The sequence below is a fragment of the Nannospalax galili genome, unplaced genomic scaffold (assembly GCF_000622305.1).
Source record: "Nannospalax galili isolate Female #2095 unplaced genomic scaffold, S.galili_v1.0 scaffold218, whole genome shotgun sequence".
Taxonomy (NCBI): Eukaryota; Metazoa; Chordata; class Mammalia; order Rodentia; family Spalacidae; genus Nannospalax; species Nannospalax galili.
Window position 1 is genome coordinate 2,926,881 of NW_008343207.1, and position 14,881 is coordinate 2,941,761.

A 14,881-nucleotide genomic window follows, 5' to 3' on the forward strand; every position below is an offset into this window, starting at 1 on the left:
TATTTTTGATTTCTGAAATGTTTACATTTTAGGTCAGCCAGGAGAAAACCGAGTCACTCTGATATTTTTCCTTGGGGGCGTAACCTTTGCTGAAATTGCTGCCTTGCGGTTTCTCTCCCAGTTGGAAGATGGAGGTACAGAGTATGTAATTGCCACCACTAAACTAATGAATGGAACCAGCTGGATAGAGGCCCTCACGGAAAGTCCTTTCTAGGCTCTTCAAAGGATACTTAACAAGTGTACTGCAGAATGAATGGCCTCTGAGCAAGGTGCTGAAAGGAGGTGAATGCTTGGAGCAGCAGGAATTTAGAAGTGACTTTGGGGCTCACTTCTTAGACTGTTGTTTTCTTCCTGCTTCCGTGTTCCTCATTTCTTAAAGGAGCATCAACTTGGATAAAAAGACACTGAACCAGGCATGGTGGGTCATGCCTATAATCCCAGCACTTGAGAGGCGGAGACAGGAGAATTGCTGCAAGTTTGAGACCAGCCTGGGCTATTTAGTGAATTCTAGGCCAGCCTGGGCTACAGAATAAGACACTGTAATAAAAGACCCCCCCTCCAAAATAAAAGAGACACTGATTTTGAATTTAAGCTCAAGGTCTTCATTAGCCTCTGGAGATACAGGTAAGGATGTGGGGATGGATAATCCACAGCCACACAAATGTGGGCAGTTACCAAGAAAGCAGAGACTAAGGCAGTAAAATGAAAACAAGTGGAACGTCCAACCTCTAATCCACAGTAGTATATTCTAGAAGATGGTGGTTTTGTGTTGAGGTCTTGGCTTACCTTATCCAAGTGTGTTCTTTTTCCCATAGGTGATAGCACATTTGTGCCTCTAATCTGTCTAATTGTTCCTAAGGCAAGTTTTTTGAAGGAGCTTCTTGATGCAAAATAGTTTCTTCTCTCTCTGATTTAGCTATATCTCTGTAGGTTCTCTACCTATGAGGGGCTTTCTGTGTTGAAGAATATAGTAATGAGGAAGCAGCTTCCAGAGACTTTAACCATTCAAACTTTTGCTACACATGCTATTAACTCCCAAGATGTTTCAGTGTAGGTGCCTCTGCTAAGGCTTCCGCTTTCTTCCATGTCTGTCATGGGCCCAGCATCCGCTGGCTTGACTGTTTCTTCAGCATGATGTAACTCTATCTCAATGGTAATTACCACATGCACTTATCTAGTAGCCTGTGGCCAGTTGTACAGACTTCATGCATCCCTTTTGCTACTTAGCTCTGTTTCAGTCCCTGGCCTTGTGACCTCAGCCACCCCTGCCCAATCTCAATCAATAATCTTAGTCCAGCAACCCTAGCTCCACTATGGCTGCAAGGAGTTAAGTATGGTAGAGAGCAGGATGTTGAAGAAACTGGAAGTTCATGTGTGCTCCTGTTTCCTGCTCATTCTAGCATCTGGAGGAGGTATGGGTGTCAGGGAGAAGACCAAACTGATGGCTTTTCTGCCATCATCTAAGTCATCTCCAGCAAAATTAGCTGGTCTCCACATTTGCCAGGTCCCACCCCAGGTGTGGCTTCTATGGTTGACTACTAACCACACGTTTTCTTCTCACCTTTTTTCATATAGAATTAAGAACAATAAACTGCATATTATGAGTGGAAGAAAATTAAGATTGAAGGGTGGCAGAGATTTTAGTTTGTTTCTCATGGACTTTATTTGGAAGTAGAAAACCAGTTTTGTGTTAGAAAATTCTTTTTCAAGCCAAGCGTGGTGGTACACATCTTTAATGCCCGCATTCAGGGAGGCAGAGGCAGATGGATCTCTGAGATCAAGGTCAACCTGGTCTACATAGTGAGTTCCAGGCCAGGCTACAGGGAGACCCTGTCTCAAAAAGACTAAAAAGAAAGAAAATTATTTTTCAGATACTCCAGGGAGATTGGTTTTACTTTTGAGCCCCAACAGTTGCCAACTTCAACTGCTTTTGGAGAATGAAATCCACCTTTTCCCTCAATGTTTTTAGCTCCTGGGATGGGATTCAAGTCTGGTCAAGTCTCCTTGGCTGGGGTTTTTGTGGAGTTAACCGATACTCAGGTGTAATCTCACGTGTCTGCATTCACTTGTCTCTATTTGCTTGCTCAGAGCATAGCTAGGTCAGCTCTGAAAAATGCATTCAGCAGAAGACTTTAAAAGAAAAATCAGTTGCTTCATTTTTATGCAAATAGTGTGTAGTGGATAATTATTTATTGTGTCTTTTTGTGTAAGTTCATTTAATATTTAAAGCTTTCTTTGTCTCAAAGAAGTATGCCCTTACTGAGAAAGGGTGTGTGAATGGAACATTATTCTTGGAGAGGATGGATTATTTACATCATGTCTGGACTTTTGTCTAGTTGGTTGGACCATTTTGCTACATCAGTAGTCCCCTTATTAAAGAAGCCCACATGCACACTGTTTTCTGTCTTTATTACACCTTTTTAAATTTTAGCCAGCAGAAAGATAAGTAGTTTAACTGGTTTGATTGTAGAGCAAGCAAGTAATGGTCAAGGTTGGAAAGGTTCAAACAGGACATTTAATTAAGACAGAATGAGGAAGGGCCTCCATGTGAGAACTCTGTTCCATTCTTGCTCTTTTCACACTAGAAATGGGTTGTAATTAATCAGACATGCTGGTCTGCCTTGTTCTGTTGAATATAAAAGGCCATCTGGGAGCTGAACATGACACTCCACACCTTTAATGCCAGCATTCAGAGGACTAAGGCAGAAAGACTAAAAGGCCAGCCTTGGCTATACAGTGAGAGCCTATCTCAAAAACAAAGGGAGGAGGGTTACTTTAGCAAGTGGTAGAGTTCATGCTTAACATTTTTGAGGCCCTGGGTTTATTCAGAAACAAAATGGAGGGAAAAAATAATAAAAACAAACCCCCATAGCTTCGCATTAGGAGGTAATGTTTATGTTCAACAGAATTGAATTCAAGCAAGAACATTTTTTGTTGTTGAGAGGTCTTCTTCAGACTATCAATTGCTAGGATTTACAGGTATTTTACCACCGTGCCCAGAAAATTTTTTTTTTTTAATTTTTAAAGTTTATTAGTACCAAACAACAAAAAAACCCACTACAGAACACAGAAGTATTCAAAGAATAATTTTAAATTCAGATTTCCCTGTAAAGTAACCATCTCTTATGAAATCATGTGGACACTGCCCATTTAAGGACTTATTTTGCATTAAAAATGTGTTACATTCTGACACTGGAATCCAAGGACTTAGATGAAGTATACTATATATATGAACCCATTAATATGCTTTTTAAAAATTATCTGTTCTAGCCGGGCGTGGTGGCGCATGCCTATAGTCCCAGCACTTGGGAGGTAGAGGCAGGCGGATCTCTGTGAGTTCAAGACTAGCCTGGTCTACATAGTGACTCCAGGACAGCTGGGGCTACAGGGAAACCCTGTCTCAAAAAAAAAAAAAAAAAAAAAATTATCTGTTCTTGGTCTCGTCCAAATGTTATAGTATACCCACATATGCATTTGTTTACATATATACATGTATACATTATAGACTAGGATCCACATACATGGGAGACATATTAAACATAGAAAATGGAATATAATTCAGCACTAAAGAAAAATCAAGCCAGGTACAGTGGCACATGACTTTAATTCCAGCACTCTGGTCTACATGTTGAGTTCTAGGCCAGCTACATAGTGAAACTCTGTCTCAAAAAACCAACCCCCCCCCCAAAAAAAATCATGAAGTCAGAGGACAACTTGGAGGAGTTGGTTCTCCCCTTCCATCTTGTGGCCTTGGGGATAAAATTCAGGTCATCAATCTTGGCAGCAAACACCCTTACCTGCTGAGTCATCTCACCAGCTCCTGTGTTGTATTTCTTAGCTTAGGTTACTCTTACTGCTGCAAAATACCCAACTTAGAAGGTTTGTAGAGGCTACAAAGTGTAGAACACAATAACTGCCTTGAGAAACCCATCTGAAGTATGTGAAAATGGAGGAACATAGTTGGGCTTACTTTGAGTAGCCTGGCCTTTTCATCTGTTCTTTAGCAGAGGGTGAGAAATGTGTATCACAGCCATCCTTTGCCTCCTCTGACTAGGCTGGACGTGAGAGCCCTTCAGACGACCAGTCCTCTGGGGAAGCATTACTACTCACTGACTTCCTGAGAGGCTTGATAATGTTCTGCTCCTGTTTTCAGCTAGGCTGCAGAGGCAATGATTTGATAATAAGAGATCCTGATTAAATTAAGAAGCCATTTGCTTCTGGATGATGACGTTTATAAAAGGGTTGAAATCCACACTGCCTGCTTTTCCAAAGATTAAAACATAGTCTTCACAATTTAGTACAAGCAAAATAATCAGAAGCTGTATATTTGTGTGTTCTTTTCCTTCATTGTTAATCTGGGAAAGTGTTCTTCGATTTCCTACCTACCTCCACTGGCCTCACTTTTGGAGAAGTTACACTTGGAAGTGGATACACCCAGAAGATGCCTGTGTAACGAGTTTGTAAACTGCTAAACTCTGTAAATTAGAATCAAGCACTCTGTAGCTGTCATATGTGGTTCTCACATATACGCATGCAAGCTCACACTTGACAGCTTTTGTTTTAGTAGGACGGTCACAGCAAACGTGCAATGGTTCTGCTTCTTCCCAGACTCTGGGGCTGCTCTCGCTGTTAGAGACCTATTGGCACTGCAGCTCAGAGTGTTGAGACAGGACAAGAAGGGGCTTGAAATATCCCCTAGTGTACCACTTGTTCAGGCCATGTAAGTCAGGCACTTTGCAAATCGCTGATGCCTGGACCTGTGGACTATGGAAGTGACACAGGAAGAGAGCCGGTAGGGCTGCCAGTTCCCCGCCTGGCTGGGGACTGCCTATGGGCAGCTCCTGGAGAGCTCAGAAACCACACGGAAGTTGTAATTGGTTGCTCGACCACACCTAGTTGTTGAGTGCTGGGGCTGCCTGAAGACCTCTCAGCTCTGCCTAGATCGCTGGAGTGTGCACAAGTCTACCTTCACTAGCCCAGAGAAAAGCTTCGGGAGCTGTGGTGGTGGAAGAGTCCTGGAAACTGCTAAGTGAGTGAAATGGGGAGAGAGGGAAGCTAGTAGCTGGCATTGAGCGGGAACTGCTGGGCAAGAGAGCAAGAGCTGGCTTGTGCTTGAGGTGAAATTAGCAAGGTTGGGATGCAAGGAGCATATTGGGAAGGGCAAGATCAAATTGGCATTCTCTAACTTGGCACGCTTGTGATTCTAATCCTGACTGGTCTGAAAACAAGCTTACGGGGCACAAAGAAAGCAAAGTTCCTAAGGTCTCCTATTGAGAACCTTGGGCCTGGAGAATGACAGAGGGGGATGCAGCAATGACCTGCTCCTTTCCGCCCACTCCCCAAATAGGGTTCAGAGCCGGGGTTGCAGCTTGAATGGAGGGAAAATAAAGCTGTATTCTACCAGCCCATTAGCGGTACCAGCTACATTAAAAATGCAGGAGATGGTGGGAGGAGAGGGCCGGATTGAAGTCTAATAACAGAGCCAGGACTGGGACAGGTCAGGCTTCTCCCTTGGAGCCCAGATCCCAGTGGAAGAGTGCGGGCAGCCATTACTTTAGAAGGCATTCTCTGGTGTACATGCAGAGAGCACCCAGAGGAGTTCTGAGAAACAGGCACTTTGGGCTTCCTTAGCCTTGAACGAGTGTCTGCTGTTTGAGGTCCTGCAGCATCCACCCTGCGCGGGGCCCCGCCCTCCGCGTGCTTAGAGTCTCCTGGGCTTTCTTTAGAGAGATGCCGGCCTCATCCACCATCCACGTGCTGCAGTTGCTACGGGAGCTGCTGGCCTTCGTCCTCCTCAGCTACACAGTGTTTATCGGGGCGCTGCTGCTGGCCGGCTGGACCACTTACTTCCTGGTGCTGAAGTGACAGCACCGCGTCCCGCGCTCGCCCCGCCCCACCCCACCCAGCGCTCGCCCCGCCCGTCCCTTCGCGTGCGGCCGAGCACACCCCGCCCCGCTAACCAACGAGCGCCCCGTCCCACATCCGGGTCCAGATGCAGCCCCGACCCGGCTCGTCATCCCTCGACCCAGGGCCCGCAGTTTCCGCGCTGAAGCTCCGGCGGTTGGGCGCCTGGTGGGCCCGTTAAAACCGTTACGTGGAGTCTCAGCCCGTCCCTTCCGCCTGTCCAATCGCGATAACCTCCTCGGATGGGGGCGTGGCCATGGAACCCCGTTCTCTCGGGGGCAGGCGCTCCGCCAGCTACTCGCTATGCTGCGTCACTTCCGGCGTGTGCGTCTGGCGTCTGTCCGCCGGGCGATGGCGGCCCTGAGGAGCTGGATGTCTCGGGGAGTAACCTCCCTGTTCAGGTACTGCTGCGGGGTGGAAGGCGGGGTGGCGGGCGACCCGGAGAGTGCGGTACCTGCCTCGCCCCGCCATGGGCGCTTTGCACTGGCCGCGGCGTCTGGGCTCTGGGAAGTTTGCTGCCGGCCCCGCCCCCGCCAGCGGTCTAACGGGAGTCCTCGTCCCCGGGCGAAAGGCTTTCTAGTTATCTGCGCTCCTAAAGGCCGGTCTCCCGAGCTGCCCCACGGGGACCGTCCACTCTAGCAGCCAGCGCGAAGTTCCCGCGGACAGGGAGCCACAGAAGGCCCGCGGCGGTGATAAATGGGTACAGAGGCCCTGGAAAGCCAGGCCACTCCGACGCCTGCGTTCCCGTGCCGGCCGGGACCATTAGCAGCACTTGGGTCCCAGGCCACGGGGCCTAGGCTAGCCTGCCGCCAGGAGGATTTCTATTGGGGGCTGGCTGGGGAGCAGCTCTGGGGCAGGTTTTAAGCCTCTCCACGTCGTGCAGCGCTCCCAAGCCTAGACCTGAGGCAGGGGCTTTAACAGGCCACCCCGCTCCACACCGTGCTGGCATCCTGGGCCGCTCCCACATCCTTGTAGTTTCTTGCTAGTTAACAGCTCCTGCAAATCCCAGAGTCTTTTATAAATTGATGTGCATTTTAAAATTTGGCTTATATTTCTAGGTACAGACAGTGTGTTCCTGTCTTGGCTAACGCTAAGAAACGCTGTTTCTCAGAATTGATAAAACCATGGCACAAAACTCTGTTAGCTGGATTCGGTGTGACCCTTTGTGCAGTTCCTGTTGCTCAGGTAAGGTACAGTCACGGGGCTCAGAGTTTCTTGTGGTGCACTGTATCCTGTTGAACTCTGAAGCATCAGAGAAACTGCCATAGTTTTCGAGCGCCACCTTCCATGACACTGTGCTTTGGACTATACCAGCATCTTCCTTTCAGAGTTGAGGAAATATGATGTTCCCATCTTCATGGTTTCATTGTTGTAGAATCAATATAGTTACCAGTTTTTGCACCCATACTATTCCTACACCCTTTCCCACCCCCAAATTGTGGAACCAGTAAAACTGAGCCCCAGTTGAACTGGGAAGGAGCCCTTTATTCGTGGGCCAAAAAGAAGTGAGAGAGAAACTGGTAACAGGAGGCAGGTATATTCATGTCTTCTAAGACTAGGTGGAGAGTGCCTAGGAATTCCGTTGTCACTTCTTTTTGTTCCTTTTATGGTTCTCTTTAGTCTTCACTGAGGCAGTTATCAACTGTCTCTATGTGTCAGTTGACCTGCAGATGGGATTATAATGGAGTTGGAGGTTGCTTGTCTGTCACTTGGCAGCCATCTTAGATCCCACTACTTTTAGACTAAGCCCATTTGAAGAGGATACGATTATGCTAGATAAGCATGCCTTTAATCCCAGTGCCTTGTGGGTTCCCAGCTGGCTGGGGCTACAGGGAGACCATGTCTCAAAAAGACAAAGGATTAAAATATTTTTTAAATTTTTATTGAATTTTTGTATTTCACACATAAAATCATCTTTGTACTCCCTTCCCCTTTGACACCCTCCCATAGGCCCCCCGCCCCCACTGGAGTTCATACCTTCTGCTTTTGTGTTAAGGCCTGTTGTGTAAAGTTAGTGTCCTGAGATGTCCCTCAGTGCAAGTTCATCCACCAGGGTTTAATTAGCCTATCTAGAGTCTCCCCCTTCAAGATCAGCTCTTCCTCACCCAGCAGTAATCAGCTGCCAATGATTCTTTGGCTAAGATTGGTGCTTTCCAGAGTTCTGTGCTGGGTTTTTGTCTGCCTAAGTTTGCATGGGTCTTGTGTATGCCGACACCATTGCTGTAGGTTGGTATGAGAAGAGTCCCAAGCGCCTCTAGGACTTTTTCTGTATGGTCATGCACCTCCTCCCTGGCTCTTAAAATCTTTCTGCCCCCTCTTCCACCATGGTCCCTGAGCACTGGGTGGGTGGACCTCAATAGAGGAGACCTGTCCAAGGACCCACAGTCTGCCAACTCTTATTCTCTGCATTTTGGCCATTTGTGGCCTTTTGTGTTCCTGGCCCTCTGTTGTATGAGGGAGTTTCATTGATGAGAATTACATTAGTGTTTTCTTCATCCCTTGTACTATGTTCTGTGAGCCTTAGGGGTAGAGGTTGCATCCTAGACGTGCCACTTAGTTTGGACAATTCACAGAGAATCTCTCCTGTGTGACTAGTGGTGTAACTCTTTAATAATCTCTTGTCTGTTGAAAAAGAAGCTGCTTTGATGGGTGGTGCCTAGGATACTTGTCTGTAAATTTAAGGATCTCTGCAAGCATTGTATGACACAGGTGCCCTTACATGCAGGCAATATGCTCATACACATAAAATATATTTTAAAAACAGAGTCTCCCTGTATCTGGCCTGGAACTCACTGTATAGACCAGGTTGGTCTTGAACTTGAGAACTTACAGAGATCCTACTGCCTCTGCTTCCCGAATGCTGGGATTAAAGGCATGTACCACCATGCCCAGCCAAAAAATTTACTACATTTACTTTGTGTGTGGACATCAGAGGACATTTTGGGGACTTGGTTCTCTCCTTCCGTATGAGTCCCTTAACCTGCTGAGCCATCTTGCCAGCCCACAACAATCCTTTTTTTCTTTCAGAGAATTTTTCCTTTTCTCTGTTTACATGCTGCTTTCTAGCCTAAGTTACTGGTCAGTTCTGGGCCACATGACTAGAGCAGAGCATCTACAGTCATTCTCCTGTAGTGTACTAGTCCTAATTCTGGTTTATAAAAACCCAAATGACTCCATTATGTGTTACAGAGCTAAAATACAACTAATTATTTTGCATTCCGGTGTCTTTGCCAGTTTCAGTCCTCTTGTACTAGTGAGGCTAGATTCCTACACATCCCTTGCAGCTAATGTATTCTTCGCATTTTCTTCCAAGGACCCTTGACCATCCTAATCTTAGCTGTCTTCTGTATTTAAAGGCTTTCCCAGTTCCTGGTCAACAACAATCCTCTCTGGCCACTAGATAACTGTATATTTTGATATTTGATAATAGCTGTTCTCTCTTGAGTCAGCAGAATATAAGACAATAAACGGCATAGGCTTTAGGCAAGATTTGGTTTAAGGTCTAACTAGATGTGAGACTTTTGGGGGACCTCACATGACTATTCTGGCTCTGCATTTCATCAGCTATAAAAAGAAGTGATACTATTCATACTGTTGTATAAAATTAGTATGCTATTGGGGGAGGGGTAAAAAGACTTAAGTTTTCAGGATGCTATGTCAAAAATTAGCCTCTTAGCCATGCGTGGTTGTGCGCTCCTTTAATCCCAGCACTCGGGAGGCAGAGGCAGGCAGATCTCTGTGAGTTCAAGGCCAGCCTGGTCTACATAGCGAGTTCCAGGACAGCTGGGGCTACAGGGAGACCCTGTCTCAAAAAACAAAAAAAAGCCTCTTGTGATCAGAGATGTCCTTTGTATTTCATAAGAATGCTTAGTAGAATGAAATATAGATGTGATTCTTTTAATATTTTGTTTTTACTTTATGTCTATGAGTGTAATGCCTGCATGTAGGTACGTGCACCCCTGTCATGCAGTGCCCTCAGAGGTCAGAAGAGGGTGTTGGATCCCCTGGAGCTGGAGTTTCAGATGGTTGTCAGCTGCCATGTGGGTGCTGGGACTTGAACCCAAGAACAGCCAGTGGTTTTAACCACTGAGCCATTCCTCCAGTTCCTGTGACAAGATTCTTGATTTGGTCACGTATGTTTGATAGCCGTGCTGCTTTTAACAGACCATTATTCTGGGATTTTATACTCCCAAGTAGCAAAAACAAGTTAGTAAAGTAGATCATAGAGCAGTTAGTCCTGATAGAGCAAGTGCTCTGTTGAGAGAAAAAACATAGCCTTTATAGATAGGTGGTTCTAGTTTTTAGTCAAGGTGGCCAAATTCCACAATTCTGACAGTCATACTGATCTTTTTTCAGTGTAATAGCTGAGGTTAGAGTGAATAGCTATTCTCTAGTCCCCAAGACCATGCTAATTCTGGTCGATTTGTCTTCCCACATCTACCCATTTACTGTTAAGACTCGGTTTATTCCTCATCAGACCTATGAAAACTTTTAGCTAATAACACTTCAATATAGAATTGGTAGTTTCCTGTGTGCCTCCTATATGTCAGCTCCCATGACACTAGATTATGTTTTCTAGTTCTTTGTCCTCTGAGCTCCCTCCCTGCCTGAAGTCTTTGAGGGAAAATGTCTTTTATATTTTAAGCATCTAATACTTCATGAATTTGATTATAACTATCATTGTATTTTCTATAAAGTAGGTTCTCTAGGGCAGAGAATGAAAGTAAGTAGAAACTTTACCCTGAGTTTATTTCCCTGTTATCTTAAATCACCAAAATAAAACCTAAAGAAAGTTATCTTAGAGTGCTGTTGCAGCATAAAACACTAAGGAGTGTCAGAATTATTTTTTTTTTCTTGATCTTAAGTTCTCATTTTGAGCTTTAGGTTGGAGGTTGAATGATGGTATTTATGTTTTTCAGAAATCGGAGCCTCATTCTCTTAGTAATGAAGCATTAATGAGGAGGGCTGTGTCTTTGGTAACAGATAGCACCTCTACCTTTCTGTCTCAAACCACATATGCACTGATTGAAGCAATCACTGATTATACTAAGGTACGTCTTCTTTTGTGAAATCTTATTTTCTTCAGTGTTAGGATGGAACCCAGAGGTTTGATAGTGTCGGGCAAGTACTCTGCTACTAAGCTACAACTCTCATTCCTTTTTTTTTGGAGCTAAGGACCGAATCCAGGGCCTTGCACTTGCTAGGCGAACGCTCTACCACTGAGCTAAATCCCCAACCCCCTCATTCCTTTCTTAGTATTGATTTTCTAAACCAAAGGTTTACAAATCTAGTCCAGTATCTGTGTTTGTATTTTATTGGAACTTGGGCAGGCATATGTATTGTGAGAGTTGAAGTAGCTTCAGCAGAGATTATAAGGCTCACGAGCCTAAAATATTTACTCTTCAGGCCCTTATACAAAAGGTTGCTGAGGGCTGGGGTTGTAGCTCAATTGGTAGAGTACTTGCCTAGCATATGTGAAGCCTGCAGTTTAATCTTCAGCAGTGCATAAACTGGTGGTGCACAGGCATGGTGGTGCTCACGTAGACTCCCTCAGGAACTAGAGGTGAGAGTAAGTTCAAGGCCAGTCTAGGCTATACAAGACCCTGTCTCCAAAAAAAAAATCTTTAAAAAAAGGTTGCTAATTCCAGATCTAAATCATTGGTTTTTATACTTTACAGGGATCTGTTCCCCATTTTTTATTTTACAGAAAAATCTTAAATAGCTTATTACATAACTAGGAGCCAGTCTTACCTGGCTCAGTAGGGTTAAAGGGAATATGTGGATACTCAGTCTACTTGGCACTGTGGTCCCAGTACCTGGTCCTAGGTACTTAGGAGAAGGATTGCTTTGAAGACCATCATGGGCACCATAGTGAAATCCTTGTCTTTAAAAAGTCTCATGTATTTACCTACATCTTTCACTTCTTTTTTCAGTCTACATTGTGTTGTCTGATTTGCTTAACAGCATTTTTTTTTTTTTTTGGTCTTTGTGAGACAGGGTCTGGCCTGGAACTCACTGTGTAGACCAGGCTGACCTGGAACTCATAGAAATCCACCTGCCTCTGCCTCCCGAGTGCTGGGATTAAAGGTGTGTGCCACCATGCCCGACTTAACGGTATTCTTAAAAAACAAGTTTACAGATGAGATAGTAGTGTCCTAGAATGATGCCTCCACTTCATACAGTGTACAGTTTCACTAAGGTACAAGAACTGGAGAACCAGTTTGCTTTGATGGGACTTTATATTTTCTGATTTGAGACAGTCTCAGTATGTAGCTCAGGCTGGCCTCAGATTTGCTCTATATCCCAAGATGATCTTGAACTTGCAATCCTCTTGCCATAGCCTTCCCAGTGCTGGGATTACAGGTAAGTACCACCACCCCAGAACTTTGAGGTGTAGATGTCACTTGGTCCCTCCAGTATGCTTCACTCACTTTACTCAGGTTACTTATTCTGTTTGTAGGCTGTTTATACGTTAGTGTCTCTGTATCGACAATATACAAGTTTACTTGGGAAAATGAATTCACAGGAGGAAGATGAAGTATGGCAGGTGATCATAGGAGCCAGAGTTGAGGTAAGTCATTTCCATATAATGCTGCTGTTTGTAGTATCTAAACTATTAGCTTGAGATTGTCTACTGTATCTGTTGTTTTAACTGTGCTGAACCTCTTCCTGTTGTCTGGAGCTTTTTTCTAAATTTACAGATGACTTCAAAACAACAAGAGTACTTGAAGCTGGAAACCACTTGGATGACTGCAGTTGGCCTTTCAGAGATGGCTGCAGAGGCTGCGTACCAAACTGGTAGGTTAATTAACATGGGGAATTGCCATTTGACTTTTTTTTTCTTTTTTTTTTTTTAATATTTTTGGTCTTGCTTTTTTTTTTTTTTAATATTTTATTTTATTTCATGTGTATGAGTATATTGCCTTGCATGTATGTGAGTGCACCCATATCATGCAATGCCGCGGAGACTGGAAGAGGGCTTTGGAATCCCCTAGAACTGGAGTTGAGGACAGTTCATAGCCGCTATGTGGGTGCTGGGAATTGAACCCGGATCCTCTGCAAGAGCAGTCAGTGCTCTTAACTGCTGAGCCATCTCTTTAGCCCCCCACCATTTGACCTTTTTAAGACAGGATCTCACTATATAGCCCTGGCTGGCCTGGAACTCACAGAAATCTGCTTATCTCCTCTGTACTGAGATTAAAGGTATGCAACACCGTACCCAGCCCAGAGTTTGTAAGTCCTGCATCTCAGAGACTCACAGGTCAAAAAGACCAAAGAGATTGTAGCTGTTCTAGATTTTTTTTTTTTCCTTGCAGTTTATGTGAAGGCCTAAGGTTGATACTGGGAATCATCTTCTGTTGCTCAATTCAATGAGCAACCTTATTCAATGAGTCAGGGTCTCTCAAACTCAACTGATACGGCTAATGAGTTTGCTCTGCGGATCCTTTGTCTCTGCCTTCTGAGACTGGAATTGCAGACAGGCCACAGTACCCACCAAGCATTTAATCACTGAGCTATCACCTCCACCATTCCCAGATTTTAAAAAGCTTAACCCACGTACACACTCTGTGTATACATACATGTAAATATAAAATATTGCCCTTCCTCCCAGAAAGTACACATGCATTTAAGACAAAACATACAAAAACTGATTTTCTACCAGTTGATAAGACAGCTGAACTCTTTCAGAATTTTCATTCATTAACCCTCAACCTACTACCAGAATTTCTATCCTGTAAAATTTAAATGTGCTTCCTGGAGTAAGGGGACTATAGCTCAGTGGTAGTATCTTGGCATGCATGAGGCCCTGAATTTCTTATTTAGCACTTAAAAAACATAAAAGCATGCTTATTAAAAATCACAGGTTAGGAGGATGTTTAAGAAATTAAAATGAGGGGTCTGGTGCGATGGCTCACTGGGTAAGAGCACTAGCTGTTCTTGCACAAGACTCAGGTTCAAATCCCAGCACCCACATGGCAGCTAACAATAGTCCAAAACTTCAGTTTCAGGGGATCTTACACCCTTTTGTGTCCTCCATAGGTACTGCATGACATGAGTGCACTTACATACATGGAGGCATAACACTCATACACATAAAATAAAATTTTTTAAAGTTGAAATGGCCGGGTGTGGTGGTGCACGCCTTTAATCTCAGCACTCGGGAGGCAGAGGCAGGCGGATCTTTGTGAGTTCAAGGCCAACCTGGTCTGCATAGTTCTAGGACAGCTGGAGCTACAGGGAGACCCTGTCTCAAAAAGACCATTGCATGACACGGGTGTACTCACATACATGCAGTCAATACACTCATATACATAAAAATTAAAAAAATATTTAAAAAAAATAGGATTCTGAGAATAAATGCAGTCAGTATATAGCAGAAACAGGATTATAGATAAAAGTAGTTCTTAGAACTGGGGAGTTGCCTCAGCCATAAAGTGTGCAATACAAGCATGAGTACTTGAGTTTGGATCCCCAGCACCCAGGTAAAAAAATCCAGATGTGTGCTGGAGATGGTGGCACACACCTTTAATCCCAGCACTTGAGAGGCAGAGGCAGGCAGATCTCTGAGTTTGAGGCCAGCCTGGTCTACATATCAAGTGTCAGGCCAGCTGGAGCTACAGGGAGACCCTGTCTCAATAAGTCAAATAATCCAGATGTTGCAGTGCATACCTGTAACACAGCACTGAGGGGATGGAGACCCTAGAGCTTGCTGGCCAGCCAGTTGATGAGCTTCATGTTCAGTGAGAGATGACATTAAAAAAAAAAATAAGGCACAGAAGCAATTGAAAAGATACCTGATGTCAGCATCTGGCCTCCCCCACAAGTGTTTACACACAAAATTTCGCTCGGCATGGTTGCACATACCTTTAATCCCAGCACTTAGGAGGCAGAGGCAGGCAGATCTCTGAGTTCAAGGCCAGCCTGATCTACATGGTGAGTTCCAGGCCAGCTGGGGCTACAGGGAGACCCTGTCTCA

At 44.7% G+C, this 14,881-nt stretch overlaps 2 protein-coding genes across 2 annotated transcripts in view; both read left to right on the forward strand.

The window, feature by feature from the left end:
- The window catches only part of Vps33a (VPS33A core subunit of CORVET and HOPS complexes), a 33,542-nt gene extending 31,131 nt beyond the window's left edge, over positions 1 to 2,411 (forward strand). Inside the window, exon 13 of the mRNA XM_008839332.3 lies at positions 33 to 2,411. Coding sequence (XP_008837554.1) covers positions 33 to 214 — 182 coding nt within the window. The 3' untranslated portion in view covers positions 215 to 2,411. The remainder of the gene's footprint in view (positions 1 to 32) is intronic.
- A 3,672-nt stretch (positions 2,412 to 6,083) lies between these two features.
- Positions 6,084 to 14,881, forward strand: part of Diablo (diablo IAP-binding mitochondrial protein) — a 12,745-nt gene continuing 3,947 nt past the window's right edge. Inside the window, exons 1-5 of the mRNA XM_008839336.3 lie at positions 6,084 to 6,305; positions 6,963 to 7,089; positions 10,824 to 10,955; positions 12,365 to 12,475; positions 12,606 to 12,702. Of these exons, the coding sequence (XP_008837558.1) occupies positions 6,208 to 6,305; positions 6,963 to 7,089; positions 10,824 to 10,955; positions 12,365 to 12,475; positions 12,606 to 12,702 (565 nt within the window). The 5' untranslated portion in view covers positions 6,084 to 6,207. The remainder of the gene's footprint in view (positions 6,306 to 6,962; positions 7,090 to 10,823; positions 10,956 to 12,364; positions 12,476 to 12,605; positions 12,703 to 14,881) is intronic.